Source organism: Stegodyphus dumicola, chromosome 4 (assembly GCF_044657685.1).
Source record: "Stegodyphus dumicola isolate Sdum_Otavi_A_Nest chromosome 4, ASM4465768v1".
Lineage (NCBI taxonomy): Eukaryota > Metazoa > Arthropoda > Arachnida > Araneae > Eresidae > Stegodyphus > Stegodyphus dumicola.
Window position 1 is genome coordinate 177,324,716 of NC_140771.1, and position 16,780 is coordinate 177,341,495.

The 16,780-nt window shown below is 35.2% G+C and overlaps 1 protein-coding gene across 1 annotated transcript; it reads left to right on the forward strand.

Annotated features, from left to right (window-relative positions):
• The first annotated feature begins 7,060 nt into the window (after positions 1-7,060).
• LOC146997755 (uncharacterized) lies at positions 7,061-12,424 on the forward strand. Its single transcript, XM_085815811.1, has 4 exons — positions 7,061-7,199; positions 8,991-9,552; positions 10,542-10,770; positions 12,276-12,424. Exons 2-3 carry the CDS (start codon positions 9,018-9,020, stop codon positions 10,766-10,768), a joined length of 762 nt encoding a protein of 253 aa, XP_085671937.1. The 5' UTR covers positions 7,061-7,199; positions 8,991-9,017; the 3' UTR covers positions 10,769-10,770; positions 12,276-12,424.
• Positions 12,425-16,780: the final 4,356 nt, after the last annotated feature.

Sequence of the window (16,780 nt, forward strand, 5' to 3'; positions counted from 1 at the left end):
CTTCAATACCCTCTCGAATGCGCTGGAAATGAGATTCGGGGAATGTGTGCAAAGGACTGTGACCGTCTGCAGTTGAAATCTTTGCAGAAGAAAATCACGGAAAGCCTTCAAGAACTGTCGACTGACATCGAGAGGTTGGCGCATCAAGCATATCCGGACTGTCCACCTGATGTCAGAGAAAATCTGGCCTTGATGCATTTCGTCTATGCCGTTAAGGATGCGGAAATTCAGAAAGCTCTCAGATTAGCGGATCTGAAAGACCTGAAATCTGCCCTAGTCTACGCTATGAAGTTCGAGTCAGCTCAACAAGCGACTCGAAGAGATCGCCATCCTGTTAGAGCGGCTCAAATACAATATCCAAATTTTGATGTCTCGAAACTAAAAAAAGAAATAAGAGAGATTCGGAAGGCGTTAAGAAAACCTAATAAAAACAATACTGGGAAGAAAATCCTCAAGTGCTGGAACTGCGGATTGGAAGGACATCTCAGCAGGAACTGTCACGTGAATCATGAATGGGAGAGAGCTCCCGCGAAACAAAACCAGGAAACTAAAGTATGGCAATCTCACGGGGCGGAGATTGCCCGGCAAAGATGCAGCCCCTCTGAAAGTTCTTAATCTCTTCAATGAGCGGCGGAGATAACGGACTGTTCGTCGAAGGATACGTGAATAAGCATCCTTGTAAAATAATCGTAGATACGGGAGCAAATGTAACCATCGTGAGAACAGATGTAGTTCGAAAATTGAGCGAAGCGTTTCGCTGGACTCCGCTTTCTGTGACTTTACAAACAGTGACAGGTGATAAGATTCCCATTGAAGGTAAAATTAACATTATCATTACCTTCGGAATTGAGACCTACCAGCACTTAGCTTTCGTCGCTAACATTGCGAACGAATTAATACTCGGACTGGACTTTTTGCAGAAGTACGACTTTACATTGGACTTTGAACGTAACGAAATGCGCTCTGCAAAAGAAGATATAACTGTGTTTGAAATGAACGGCAGCATTCCCTCAGCTCCCCAAGTAACAACAAAAACAGATGTCACCATCCCTCCGATGACAGAATTATTAATAGCCGGCTCCATAGAAAGGAATAGCTTCAGATTTGGACTAATTGAATACCCTGAAAATAGCCCAAGAGAGGTATTAGTGGCCTTCTCATTAGTAGATCTTTCGAAAAATTTCATCCCTGTGAGAGTGGCGAATGTTAGTCCCAGACTGAGAAACATCAAGAAGGGTGAAGTGCTAGCAGCATGCACTCCAGTTACTTGCGTTTACAAAGCCCCATTTGAAATTCCGATTGAGGCAACTAGGAAATTAATGGAAGAACTTTTGCAGAGTGCAAATTTAACCCATGAACAAAGACGTGCGGCAGAGAAAACAATTAAAAAATTTGAAGATCTATTTTCTAGGTCATCCAGAGATGTTGGCCGCGCAAAACTGACTCGACATCGAATTGATACGGGGGATCACTCTCGATAAAGCAGCATCCCAGACTTTTACCATTCGCAAAACAGGAAGAGGTTGGAAATCTTCTGAAGGAGATGCAAGAAAATGAAATCATCGTACCATCCACAAGTCCATGGGCATCTCCTATAGTTCTCGTCCGGAAGAAAGATGGCTGGACAAGATTTTGTGTCGACTACCGGAGACTAAATAATGTCACTAAGAAAGACAGTTACCCTCTTCCCCCGGACTGACGATACTCTAGACACCTTATCAGAACACAAGTGGTTTTCCACTCTGGACCTCAAGAGTGGATACTGGCAAGTGGAAATTCATCCCGAAGTTAGAGAGGAAACTGCGTTCACTACCGGTCAAGGATTCTGGGAGTTTAAAGTTATGCCCTTTGGACTCTGTGACGCACTTGCAACATTTTAACACCTGATGGAGACAGTGCTTCGTGGTCTATCTTACGAATCCTGTGTGGTCTACCTAGACGACATCATTATAGTGGGCCGTACTTTTGAGGAAGTCCTGTGGATATTCTTCAACTACTTCTGGGACTCTGTACTTATAACAGAAGATTCGTGAAGGGGTTCTCCAACATCGCAAGGCCTCTGTATAAATTAACAGAAAGTAAACAAAAATTCGTGTGGACTGAGGAGTGCGAGAAGTCCTTTAATCAGTTGAAGAGGGCATTAACATCTACGCCCGTGCTCGCATATCCCCAGGCAGACAAAGAATTTATGTTGGACACAGATGCAAGCAGCGAAAGTATGGGAGCTGTCCTTTCTATTAATTAATGGTAATGATTAATGGTCAAGAGCGAGTATTAGCCTATTGGAGTAAGTGCTTGTCCAAACCGGAAAGGAATTATTGCGTCACCCGTAAAAAATTGCTTGCTTCGTAAAGGCCATAGAACATTTCCATCATTATCTCTCTGGCAGAAAATTCTTATTGCGGACCGACCATGCTTCTCTAACCTGGCTACTGAATTTCAAAAATCCCGAAGGACAAATAGCCAGATGGATTCAAAGACTCTAGGAATATGACTTTGAGATAAAACATCGTAAAGGCTCTTCCCACGGAAATGCGGATGCTTTATCTAGGAAGCCTTGTCTTGCACACTGCAGGCATTGTTCAAGAGCACACTGCAGGCATTGTAGGCTAAGTACGGGTTGGCGAATCCGAATATCCGGCAAGTAACATCTTCAACATCAACTGATCCAGATCCGTGGAGTGATGAAAAAGTTAGAGAAGACCAATCATCGAATCCTGACATTAGGCCAATAATAGAACTGAAGAACCAGTACAAAACCCAAGTGGCAGAATATTTCTATTTTCAGTCCTGCAATTAAAAGGTACTGGGCTCTCTGGGATTCACTCCACTTCCGAAATGGAGTCTTATATCGATATAAGACTATAAGTCTTATATCGATATAAGACTCCATTTCGGAAGCGACGATGGAACTAATAAGAGATGGCAGCTGTTGCTTCCTCGAAACCGAATACCTGATGTTCCTGAAGGAGATGCACAGCAGCTCACCAGGAGGGCATTTCGGCTGTATGAAGACACTAAACAAGGTCTGAGAGAGCTTCTTCTAGAGTTCGGCGAGAACAATGTTGAGAAGTGGTGCCGATCTTGTGATGCTTGCGGAGCCAGGAAAGGATCGAAGGGACGTAGCCTAGGAAGGCTGCAGCGATACAATGTAGGAGCGCCTTTCGGGCGAATTGCCCTCGACATACTTGGACCTTTTCCTCCAACCACGGATGGCAACAAATACATCCTCGTTGTCATGAATTACTTTACGAAGTGGACCAAAGCTTACCCAGTTTCAGCTGTCACGACAGCTGAAGTTCTATTACAGAATTGGGTGTCCAGATTTGGGACCCCTCCTCCAGATTCATTCCGACCAAGGCAGGAACTTCACTTCAGCTGTGTTCAAGGGACTCTGCGACTTGTTGGAACTCAAGAAAACGCAGACGACCCCCGCTACATCCAGTCTGATGGCATGGTGGAGAGGTTTAACCGTACAATCCTGAACCACCTTTCGCTCATGGTTTCCAAAAACAAAGATTGGGATCGCAAGCTGCCCTGTTCCTGCTTGCTTACCGTAGTGCCGTCCTCGAATACACCGACTATTCTCCATCACAGATGCTCTTCGGTCGCGATCTCCGTCTGCCAAGTAACCTGCTCTTCGGCCGCCCTCTGAATGTACATTCCTCGCCTGAGGAGTATGTGCAAGACCTCCAGGCCCGGTTGGAAACAGTACTTAGGTATGCTCGAGAGCGGATCAACATCTCGACGGACAAGATGAAGAAGAGATACGACGCAGGAGCCATCAAACATCAATTACAGGAAAACGACGAGGTTTTGCTGTCCCATACTATGGCCATAGTACTTAGTGCTTCTCATTCTTAGAACTACCCATAATTCTTGTGCATGAGCTTTCTTACCTAGTTTCTGTGTAAAGTTTGTAATGTAGTGTAAATGTTTTTTTTCTTTAGTTATGTTATTTTTTTGTTTGTATCGAATTAGGCTTCTGACCAAGGGTTGTGCTGCCCGGGACATACAGTCCTTGGGAGGGGGTAGTGTTACGAAATGTACAGGAGCGGTAAGATGGCTTCCCCGCAAAGCAGTTTTAGGGCATCCATAAAATGGCAAGGGAAAGCAGGATTGCCACATTTGGCAAGAAATCGCCAATTTGGCAACAAAATTTCTGATATCTCATGGACGGATGAAGAACCTTCTGGAACGAATTCTTACCGGTTTAGCCCAGAACGTTCTCGAACACAAGCCGAAAGCTGTATAAACCCTGCTGGTCCGCAGTCAGTTAGTGTGTTTCTTGTCTAGCGAGCCGATAGTCAGTCAGTGAGCGAATTTCTCGAAGTCTAGCGCCGAGTTGGTCGTCGCGTGTATCGAGAGAGTCTTGTAGAGTATCGTGAATTAGTGCATCGTCGAGTTTTGTCTTAGACTGTGCTGAGTCGGGAGCTATACTCTTGTGTATCGTCGAGTGCATCGCGAGGTGTAGCGTGGAGAGTGTCGAGAGTTCGTTGAGTTCCGAGAACGACCAAGCAGTGTCGGGAGCTGTACTCTGGTACTTTGCAATGAAGCTGTGTCCACCGTTATTACCTGATAGTATGAAGGCTGTGTCGCTGAACGTGTCAGCGTGTTTATAACAGTTCGGACTGTAAAAGTGATTTTGGAGCTATCTGATTAATAGTGGTAAATAAAGTGTGTTTCGATACTTCATCAAATGTCGTCGTTATTCACTGCAAATCCGTACGAACCCCTTACGAACGTAACAATATTAACCATTACTTATTACCAATTTATCAACCACTTCTTATTAACTATTACTACTTATTAACCATAATAAATAGATATTTTGCATCTATATGCTATAGAATTCCCCATACATTTGTCCCTATACTTTTATTTAGCCGAAGGGTTCTTTTCTATAAGCAAATCTAAAACCTATTTACCAGAATACGTTTCTCGTATTCCGTTAAACATCAATTATATTAGAAAATCTTGTTAGATTTGGAAATACCGGGTATTACGAGTCAGTTTAATGGGTATAATTATTTAACTGAGCGATTTAGTTTTTGAAAGAAAGTCTATTATAAAATCTGTCTACATGTATAAGGTAGCAATTTCACAGAAATGTTTTTAAAATTCCTTAAATAATATCGGCAAGCTGGTTCTTGAATAATTTGTAATTCTTCGAATATGAATCTTATGTTCAATCTTTTGATGCACTATATTGCACTTCACGCATTGTTAATATTAACATCAGTCCCTGCTGTTTTGAAATGTCTGCTTTTGAAGCTATTGATCACAAATTCTCACATATATCTAAATTTCTTATATCACGCAATCTTAGTCCACTCTTTTCCTCTTGGCATTCTCGACATATATCGCTTTTTTTAAGTCTTCTAATATTTCACTGTTGTTTTAAAATATCAGTGATGTAAAATTTAATGTTAATATACTGGCTTAAAATTCTATAACCCATTCCTAAGCCAAAATGCATATTTATTTTCTCTCCGATAAGTAACTGGTCCTTCCAATGACGTTTATACATGTATTTAACTCCTTTATGTTCGAATACAATATTCACATGACTTCCATACAAGTATACATTAGGGACTCTAGGCGGCCATTCCTCGAATTTAGTTGTCGCATAGTGTACACATCACACTTTTAGGTACTTTAGGTTAGGAAATAATATTTTTTTTTTTTTTTTACTTTGGAATGAAGGAAGAAGTGACTACTTATTATAATGTAATTTTCGACATTAGGCTGCGCATATATGGCTTGAGATTTTGAGAAGAGCATTTTAAATGAGTAAATATCTCTTTATATTTAGACAAATACGATATATTCCTTTAATATTATGTTTATCGAAATAAAATTTGATAAATAAATTAATAAAATTCCCTTACTTGCACTAATACACAGTTGGCTTATTGAAAAAGGGCAAAAGAATTATCCAAATTCTTCAAGTAATCCTATGATGCCGTGACCCCCCTGAATCCCCATATTTGTAATGCGTGGTATTGTACCCGTATTTGTTTATTTGTAAGTTAAGGTATTTGTAATTCTAATTATATACATGCAGAATTATCCGAATCTCCTATAATTGATGATGAGTTATAAAACAGACAAACATAGATATGTGTCATCGGCATATTACAGCTTTTTTAGTTCATAAACGCTTTGTCAGAAATTTTCAACTTCACTGAACACGTTGAAAATATCTAGACGTTTCTATGCATTTGGATTAAATGTGATTGAAAAAATCCTTTTCTCTATTGATTAGCAAGAAGACAGTACGTTGCAGTCATGATGATGGCGGGATGGATGGGGATTACTGCACAGCAGGGAACAATGACTTTACAAATGCTCTTTAAGAATTCCAAACCTTAAAATACATTACAAAACAATTTTTTTTATCTTGTTAACATTTTTTTTTTACTTTAATTTGCAGCAAAGTAATCACATTGAAATGTAACTACGAATACGCACTTATTTACCCTTAAAACTAGATAGTTCTTAATTCTTTAATAAATAATAATATACTGCAAAAATAAATACGAACCTGTATTTTTTTCCTTTCCCAAATAACATTAAATCCACTAAGATATAGAAAATGGCTGAAAAATATTGTACTATAAGAGTGTTGAGATTGTGTACTATCTTCTTTGTAATATCAACTCCCTGTGAAAAACTGCGTACTACACAAAAATAATTTAATTTGAAACTTGAAACGGTATGTATTACAGTTACGTAATGGGGCCAAAATATTAAATTAATAAAAAGATATTATTTGCACAAAAGGTTCCAAAGAAAGATTTCCATATATATTGCACACTTAATAGCTAAATATAAATATTTATTACTGGCCTTCATTTCGATTAAATGATCGTATCTAATTGTAAGGTGCAACGTTCACACCTTGTTAAAATGCGTGCTTAGTGATTGTTTATATCACTAATAATATCTAATTTGCGAATGAATGCCTTTTCTAACAGGTACTGAACGTCTTTCGAGGTTTGGAACATACCCGCTTTTCGAGTAATTGTCACTTCATCCAGTCAAACAACAAACGTAAGATGCAGGTCAGCTGACAAATATATTTCTAGTTTCTGAAAAACAAAATGATCTTTATCACTTCGTAATGGGTATATATACGGAGCTCCGTTAATGCTCAGACATAATTCGACAAACTGTGAATTCGCTTCAATAATTAGGTAAGTATTAAGTTTAATAACTCTACTGCTGAGATTTTATATATCAATGTAATTTATAATAATACGAACACCTCTTTGCTTACATATCTGCGACTTTTGGGATTGAACAACAATAAGTTTGAAAACGTAATCAATAAATATTCAACTATATGTTATACAACTGTATGTACTTTCATTCATATGTTGCACAAAACAGTTTTAAATTTAAAATTTCTTGTATTGATAAAGGATGAAGAATTGAAAAATAGATTGACAAAGGACCCACTTTTAAATAATGAGTTCGTTTCAAGTTTGGCTTATTTATGACATCACTGCCTTAAGAAAATGAAAAATCATAAAGCATTTAAGTTTTTTGGTTTTCAGTAAATACTCTTTAAAAATGTCGTTAAAAGAAATTTCACTGTATTTTAAGTGTAGTCTGCATAACGTTTTGGAAACCCTTTTAAGTCCTAATGTAAATATTTATTAATCCAAACATAAGACAGCGCTATACTTTTTTTTATTAAAATGCACATCTGTAACCATATTTGCCTTGCATGCGAAAATGAACTTTTAAAACATTTGTATAGTTTTAGGTAATTGACTATTTATTCGTTAACGGTTATGTTTAAAGAAAATATACATTCATAGTTGTATCTCACAGTGTAAGATTAAACCAGTAAAAAACTTTAACATGTCAAGCTATTACATATACAGCCGTTTTATATTCAAATCATTTTTTTCTTTTCAGAACGCTCTCAAAAATACAGGATAATCATACAGATAAAGCAGTCTAACATTTACGCTGATACAGAATAAAACAAATTAGGTGTAAAAATCTTATCACTAAACTATATCAGCTGAGTATAAGATACCTCTGATGACTGCGACAATAAGTGTAACAATAGACCTAAATAGACACAATATTGTAACTTCTCTACAAATCAATAGAACTGAACGTACATACGTTATAATTAACCTAATAATCACTAAACTTTAATAGGTCATAAAGTTTCTTTTCTCTATTGAACGTTATGGCTCATACATTTGTATTTTAATATGGATACTTATTTTGAAACTCATTGCAACTAAAATGTTAAGAAAATACAATAATCTCTAATTATCTATTTCTTTCCTCATTCTGAATTTAGTTCAGATTTTAAACTTTAGCATTCCAAAATTGATGCGGAATGGAGAAATAAATTGGCATAATTCTTCTAAAAACACTTTAAGAGAGTAAAATTTCACTAAAACGTTAACGCGAAAACACCATTTCACACGCTCCACAAATTTTAGAAATTATAAAAGTACAATTTATCTCCCGCAATCCTATTTCGCGTTATCCTTGGTGTGATCCGATTTTATTTTTTAAATAGCATAGTGATTTGTCTCTATTCACCATGTAGATTAAAGTTAATTACAAATAATGGTTTTGTTTCTTATATATTAGAGCTTAAACAGGCTCCTAGCATAGGTGTCATAGACATCCACCTCGAAAGCATACTTTCGGCGAGCGCGAGCTGAGTTATTCTTAAAAGAGATAACTAAATAAAAATGTATTTTACTTTGAATTAATAATGTATTTAATTTATATGCCATGCCTGTTATACTGACAACTCAGGATACAAAAGATGCTGCAGCCGGTCCTACGTTAAATTATCATAATATAGTGTCACATAAATATGTAACACCAATGTATAACTTACAGGTACATTGCTATTGTGTATCTATATCGCTCTTGTAAATCTATAGTGAATTTTTTTAATATTCGTGAAATTGTAAATTTTTATATTCGTTATTTTGTTTTTACAGATCACAGCTCTATTACCTTCGGGAAACATGAAGTACTCCGCAGTCCTGCTTTTTGCTCTTGTCGCTGTCGCCTCCGCTCAGTATCATGGCATGGCGCAATCTGGTGCCATGGGCATGGGAGGTATGGGACGCATGGGAGGTATGAGTCAAATGAGAGGCATGAGCCAAATGGGTGGCATGAACCAAATGAGAGGCATGAGCCAAATGGGAGGCATGGGTCAAATGGGAGGACATCACCGCATGGGACGTAGCCTCGTAATGACATCTGGACGTATGGGAGCCGGATATATGGGAGCTGGACAAATGGGAGCTGGACATATGGGAGCTGGACAAATGGGAGCTGGATATATGGGATCTGGACAAATGGGAGCTGGATATATGGGAGCTGGACAAATTGGAGCTGAATATATGGGAGCTGGACAAATGGGAGCTGGATATATGGGAGCTGGACAAATCGGAGGACATCATCGTATGGGACGTAGTTTAGCAATCCCTTCTGGCCATATGACTGCCGGATATATGGGAGCTGGACGTATGGTAGCTGGACAAATGGGCGGAATGGGTAAGGTTTTTTCATAAATAAACTACATTTCACCATGTTTGAAAGAATTTTGATTTGTTATATACTTAATATAATTTGCAATGTACTCCGTAATAATATTATTGTGTATTCTCGCTTATTAGGAACATTTATAGACTAGAAAATTGTCAGGATTTCGAATTATCGAAAATGTTTTGAAAGTTATTTCTTCTATATTGAAAATTTTGAGATTTACATTTATATTCTAATTTACTGAAGTTTCACACAATCCTACTCTAAATTCACAAATATTCTCTCTCTATATTTTAACCATTCATTCTTCTGTATATGAGGTGTCTATTTTGTAGCACGACATACACCTGTACGTTATGTACAAGGAGGTATGACGTAAAGTACGCTGTACATATTTTATAGATGTTGATTAAAATGAGATGACTGGCAGGAAAATTATTACAGAATTTAAGGAAGAGAGCAAAACATTTTATGCTTATTAGGGTTTAATAAAATGTTATGCACATTCATATGCAAAAGTTTTATTCACAGTTCTAATAACTGAATTAAATGCTTTTTAATGAATAATGGATATGAGAAAAACAAAACTTTGGAATGCTGAACTACCAAAATTAAGAGGAATGCGTTGTGCTTGTGGCACATAGAAAGATATGAAAAATTCTGTATATTCTGTATATAAAAATTCTGTATTCTGTATATATAAAATTCTGTATAAAATTCTGTATTCTGTATGTAATGTTTCAAAGAACTGGACGCTATCTGACATGAAATATCATTACATGACCATATCTGCAGTTTTAAGCATTTTGATTACTGTAAAATGGGCGTTTCCTCAGATTTTACAACCTTTTAATGTTAAAGATCATGAAAATGTAAAAAAGAAGGGCTTCGAGAAAAATAAATAGTAAGAAGAAATTGACGCAAAATGACAGTAAGTTTAAAGGTAATCTAATTTCGCAGCTTTTATAATAATAATTTACAATCTTTCCCTCATTTAGGCATGGGAGCTGCTGGAGCTATGGGCTATGCTGGACATATGGGACATCGTATTGCCCGAAGTGCTGTCATGACAACTATGGCTGGTCATGGAATGGCTATGGGCGGCAGTGGTATGGCTATGGGTGGCAGTGGTATGGCTATGGGAGGCATGGCAATGGCACCCACCATGATGAACACTCGAGGACTTACGTCACATGGAGGCATGGCTGGAATGATGCATGGTTAAATGTAAGTAAATGATTTAGACATTAAATTCGTTTACATATTATCTCAGATTAACTTCAGTTTTTCAAAATGGATATGATTCGCTTTCTCACTTTTATACGTGTTTATTTACAATATTTTAAAATTAATATAAATGTATCGTTTCAAAAATATATTATATATATAATTTTAAGTCACAATAAAATTTTTTGTAGAATATATCGCATTCGAATGTGTGTTATAAATGTTATGAATCATCATTCACACACAGTGGATACTCGTTAATTCCATTCCATGGCAATTAGCAAAACTCTTAAAATTGCTGGAAGTACTACGGAAATCATTTCTGATTAACTGAGATTTTCCGGAATTCAGCATTTGTCCGAATGAAATACGAAATTTGTTATTATCCTATATCGAATTAAAGAGAAAGTGCTATATCTTCCTACACCACTTCTTGTTTAAAAGTTTTTCGTTGTAAAGTAAATTAAAGCGAACTACATGTTGAAAATTAAAATGGCTGCTATGCAAGTAAGATGGAATCTTCAAAAATTATAGCAGAGAATATTATTAAAAAGCCACTTGAACAATATAACGAAACTAGTTCTAGAATTAAATATTGAGATGATTTGCATATTGCTTTGAGACTGATCGAATGAAGAACGAAGAATGCTACTGAGGACCCTTCCATGGATTTTCACTGAGAATGTTCCGGAATATAGAATCCACTTTTGCACTAGTCTGCTAAAAGGACTTCCGAACAGACATACATTCATTCATTCCATAGGGATACTGCAGTTGCAAAAGTTCAATTTTTTTTTGTCTATCCACTAAAAGTGGGGTGTTTAAAATCATGAAACAGGCGTAGTTCTTCTCGGTCTGCCGTTCCTAGTGATTCAAAGATTTCAGTTTATGGTGTTTTTGTAAATTAGCTTATGTATTATACAATCAAATATTCTAAAAAGTCATCTCACTCCTTAGGGGATTTTTTCGCATAAATCCGTAAATAGATAATACCGTCCTCCCATAGTTATGCAAGAGAGACACAAATTAGATCCCAATAGTGACCAATGGATAAAACCTTTGAATACTCATAGTATGACTCGGGTTCAAACCCCAACAAACATGAGGTTTTTAGGCGTAATTGTAATTTTAACCATAAGTAATATGATAGGAGCCAAGTTTCCTCAGAAAGGTCCTTTACGAAGATATTCTTCTCAGATAATTAGAGATGTTTTGCTACGGATAAACAAACCAATGACAGCCCAACTAAAGGTACAGCAGACAGCTTTCATTGACGGTTATGCAGTTCAACCTTCAACATCTAATACAAAAATAAAAGTGTCAGTACTGAAAATAGAAATTTTTTGTTAGGAACTTATGATTATTCTAATTTTAATATGAAATAAAATATATAAGCTGTGTCGTATATTGAAACCATTTAAATTGAGTGAATATTTTATTTCATATTACTTTATGAATCATGAATATTCCTAGTTAAGAAATTCTACTATTTTTTTTTCTTTTAGGTTTCATGGCTCCAAATTCTTGAATCTTAGTGCAAAATCGAGAGCATCAGAACATTATTGTTATTATTTTATGTATTATTGTTTTATGTATTTAAATCCAAAATTTCAAGTATATTAATGTGTTAAATAAAAATTTTATTTATTTCCCATTTCTTCGTCAATTTCTGAATGACGTTTCATACAGGAAAATCATAAAAAATTAAGAAACAATTTAAGCCAAGGTAAATTTCTGGTTCTCAAAAACTCTTCTGTTTTCTAAACGTTAGTGAACGTTCCTCAATTAACTACTACCTACTTAGTTTATCACATTAAAAAGCTTGCGAGACTAAATATATCCTAAAAAAAGTGTAAACAGGAAAAATGTACCTTATTATCAAAATAACTATAAACGAAACAAAAAGAGATTTTTGTGTGATTAAAATTATCCGAAATAATAATTGAAATTTTCGAGATACGTAAAATAATATTGTTAAAGTAAGCTGCACATGTTAAATTCTTAAATGCAAACTTCTGAAAGATAATTTTAACATTAGAAAAAATGCTCGACTTTGGATTAAAATTACCATTTGTAGAAATATTAAAAATGCAATGTTTTGCATTTAATGATATTGAATTTTATAGTATCCCTTTTCCATCGTTTAAATCCTATTATTTTTGGGCAATTTTTTTTTTCACATTCGTTTTTCTTATTACAGACCTCTCAAAAATCTTTAGTAGAACAAGGAATAATATAATAATTAAAGCTTTCCTCTTAGAAAACAAATATAAAAATTTATGTTTAGCGCATTATTACTAAAAAGTACCACGTGATTAGGTTGTCACAGCCCGAAAGAATAATTATTCTGACGTGTTCCCAGATCTACGACAAACGATTTGAGAGTTGTTTAAAGATGCAATATTCTTTAAATACTCTGGTTATAAATGTAATACGTTTGTTTACATTACTAAATATAGATAAAATCCGAATGAAGTTAAATAATTGTATCACTAAAATACATATAGATTCATCGCTTATTAATTGATTTCAAGTTCAAGAAATAATTTTAAAAAACTAAGTGAAAAGGATATTATTGAACAAACCGTTTTACATAAAATATAAAAATGATTGTATTTGATATTAAGGTTAGCAAAATACCCATGAATGGTTTTTAACAATTTGATTTATTTTTAGCATGCGTTCTAGGAAAGACTCACGCTTAGACTGTTATATTTTAGGTCAAAATGCTCTTAGATTCAGTAAAATCATGAAAAATGTCGAGACAGCAATAAAAATTCAATTGCCTTGCACTCAATGGACCAACACATGCCTTTCACAAATATTTCTGCCGTTGGATGGCACTGCAAGAATCTCTTTTAGCGATATTCAAATGATCACCCCATTTTTTGCTTGTTTGTTTGTTTTTTTTTTTTTTTTTTTTTTTTTTTTTCCCCCATCATTTCTATCAGGTTTTCTGATTTTTTTAGCAAATGAACTTGCTGAATACATTGGAAGTGATCAAATTAAATAAATACAAAGAGTTTGTTAGATACTAAATTCTTGGTTTCGATGCCTTCAACTCATTGGTGCATCCAGAAAAATGAGTAGTCCGCCCAGGGCGGCACATTTCTAGAGGCGGCACTTTTCAGTTGAAACATTATTCTTTATTGGCTAGAGATGTGGATCGTCGAGACTGGTAAAGAATAATGCGATTCTTAAATGCATACCGATTTAAATTTGGGGGGGGGGGCGGCTTTTGCTCGAGCCAAAGTATTCAAAGAAATAACCAGCAGATTTCAACAGCTTCAAACCCTTGTTATTCTTTTTTATTCCGTCGAAATTTTTGAGCGAAAATTACTATCCTCTTCCGCACCATTATGGCCTAAATATCGCGCAAGGAGCAACGTGTCCGGCTCTTGAAACAAAGCCCAGTGGACACATGACATTAAGAAATGCTGGACGAAATGAACGAGAGGTCGATGATGGGTAAAAAGGGGGTGATCAGGAGTCACAAAAATCTAAGAAGGTAAAAACAGAAAGCCAAAAACAACCAAACAGAGCAGTGAGGAAAACTAGGAGGTGCACGTCTGTGCTGTTCATAAATAACAGAGACCACTCATGACACAGTATTACATAACAAAATTTGTGGGAAAACAACTAACATAATAAAAATACAGAATAGAAAATACAAAGTTTACAAATAAAAATTGAGAGAAGCAATAAAATATACATATGAATTGAAAACAAAATTATAATTGTGTGATCATAATCATCACCAAGTAGGAAAATTTGAGTCTCGTAAAAATTCCTAATATCAAGCATTATCATTATGATCACAGTATTATGATTATGATAATTGTCACCATCATCATATTGATCATGGTGGCAATAATACTGAAGAATTCCTTGTTAAGAGAAAAATGTTTCAAGAGTTTTATTTCAGTTATTGTTAGGGTAAAGGAAACAGGAAAGTGGAAAGTCGGCCCTTTTGAATTTTTTTAATATAAAAAATTATAATTATAAAAATACATTTTTCTAGATACAAAGTTCCAAATACTGTAATACTATTGTCAATTTTTCTCACAAATGCTGTAAGCGCTGCTGATGGTGAAAAGAGTTAATTAAATAAAAATTATTTAGAAAGTATTTTAAAATAATAAATATGTACTTCTCATTCAGAAAATCTTTGCATACAGTCTAAATCACAGCGACTGAACCAATTAAGTAGACCTCTATGATATCATTTATGGTTTTGAGAGAAGAAAAAAAAAGCAAAATAATGGCATAATTTAAAAATGTTTGGAATTAACCTTTTTCCAAAAGTAAACATAGATTTTTAATTTCTTCACTTGTATGTCTTTCTTACGTTTTTTAATTATTTGTTTCTATATCAAGAGGGGTGATAAAATCAAGGATCACCCTCGGCGGTGAAAGATCTAGCTGTGCCACTGCTTAATGTAACGGCCTATTAAGTTATACATATTTTTTGCTGCACTTCATTTAAATTATTTCCTCGAATTTCATTAGAGATATATATTTCTCATTCAATCAATTCACTTTTCACTTCGCGGCAAAGTAAAAATACTAAAACTCAAAACAACTTCATGAAAAATTGTAAAATAAAGAAAACCTAAAACACCAAATACGATTAAAAAACAATTTTTGCAATTACAATTACAGTTTATACGCCAAAGAAAGCAATTCTTCTGCCACAGGACAGACAAAAAAACTTCTGATGCACAAAAACTTAAAGTTAACTTCTGATCCCACTGGGCAAAAAGACACTGAAAGTGATGCAACAACTGAATTCATTATACTGATAAAAGTTTCAAATGTAAAGAAATAGCCGTTTCACGTTTCATTAGGCCTAGTGCGACTTACATTTTTAAATTGCTGATGATTGTACAACGTACCACTGTTGCACATGCAGATTAATTAAAATCACAAAAACCATAACCGAAACATAAGAATAACATAATTCAAGCACCTTTAAAACAAAATATTGTGATGTAGCCGTTCCTCAATAGACACTAATGCCGACTAGCTTTAAAAGGATTTATTAACAGAGCACACAGGAACGGTTACAAACAAAAGAAATATACATAAAAATGAAACATACCAAATGGAACATCAAACATTTGAATAGCATAACATAACATAGTAAACTATCATCATGGCGGCTGGAGGTCGACTGACGTTTTTTGATATCGCCACGAGATGGCGTTTAAATAAAATAGTTCGGTTACAGTTCATGAGTTCATGGCGTGAATAATATAGTTCAATTACACTTAAATAGGTCTGTTACAAAATACATAATTTATGATTGAATTTACAATGGACAATTACATATATATACATATCCACCCTACTACCCGGCTACGTGAGCTTTTCATTATATGTTTGTAAATTTGGCATTTTTTGTTTTAAAAATGATTGAATTATGTCATTCTTAAATATATAAATACATTGCTATGCAAATAATTTTATTGAAATTATATGTAAAATTGTAGTATCTTTTCTGTAACGTAAAATGAAAATCTAATTGCCAAAAACATTAGAGTACAGGGGCAAGTCTATTTAACTTTGTCTCACTAAATTGGCGAGATTTCGCCAAGCTGGAATTGCTTAGGCCCCAATACCGTTGCCAAAGTCAATTTAGTATAATTTCTGTCGCCAAATTATGCGAGACATCTCTAAAAGCAGCCAAATCGGCAGACTTTGGTGACATTTTCGTCCGGTCCATGTACAACTGTAATTGGCATTGTGCCTGAGTAAATGTAATTAATCTAAAAATGGATTCAAAAGGGAATTTTTGAACGTGATATTCAAGTTTAATTTTTCATCGATATCGATTTATTCTCGGATACTGCCTGGAGGGCAACGCAGGTCGGCATAAAAATAAGTTTACCTTTCAGTTGTTGAGGCAAATCTTTTCGAATGACGGTAATATTGACTCTTGTATAGATGTTCATATTGCAGGAACTTCACTGATATGTCCTATGATGAAGAGTCCATTAGCCGCCACTAA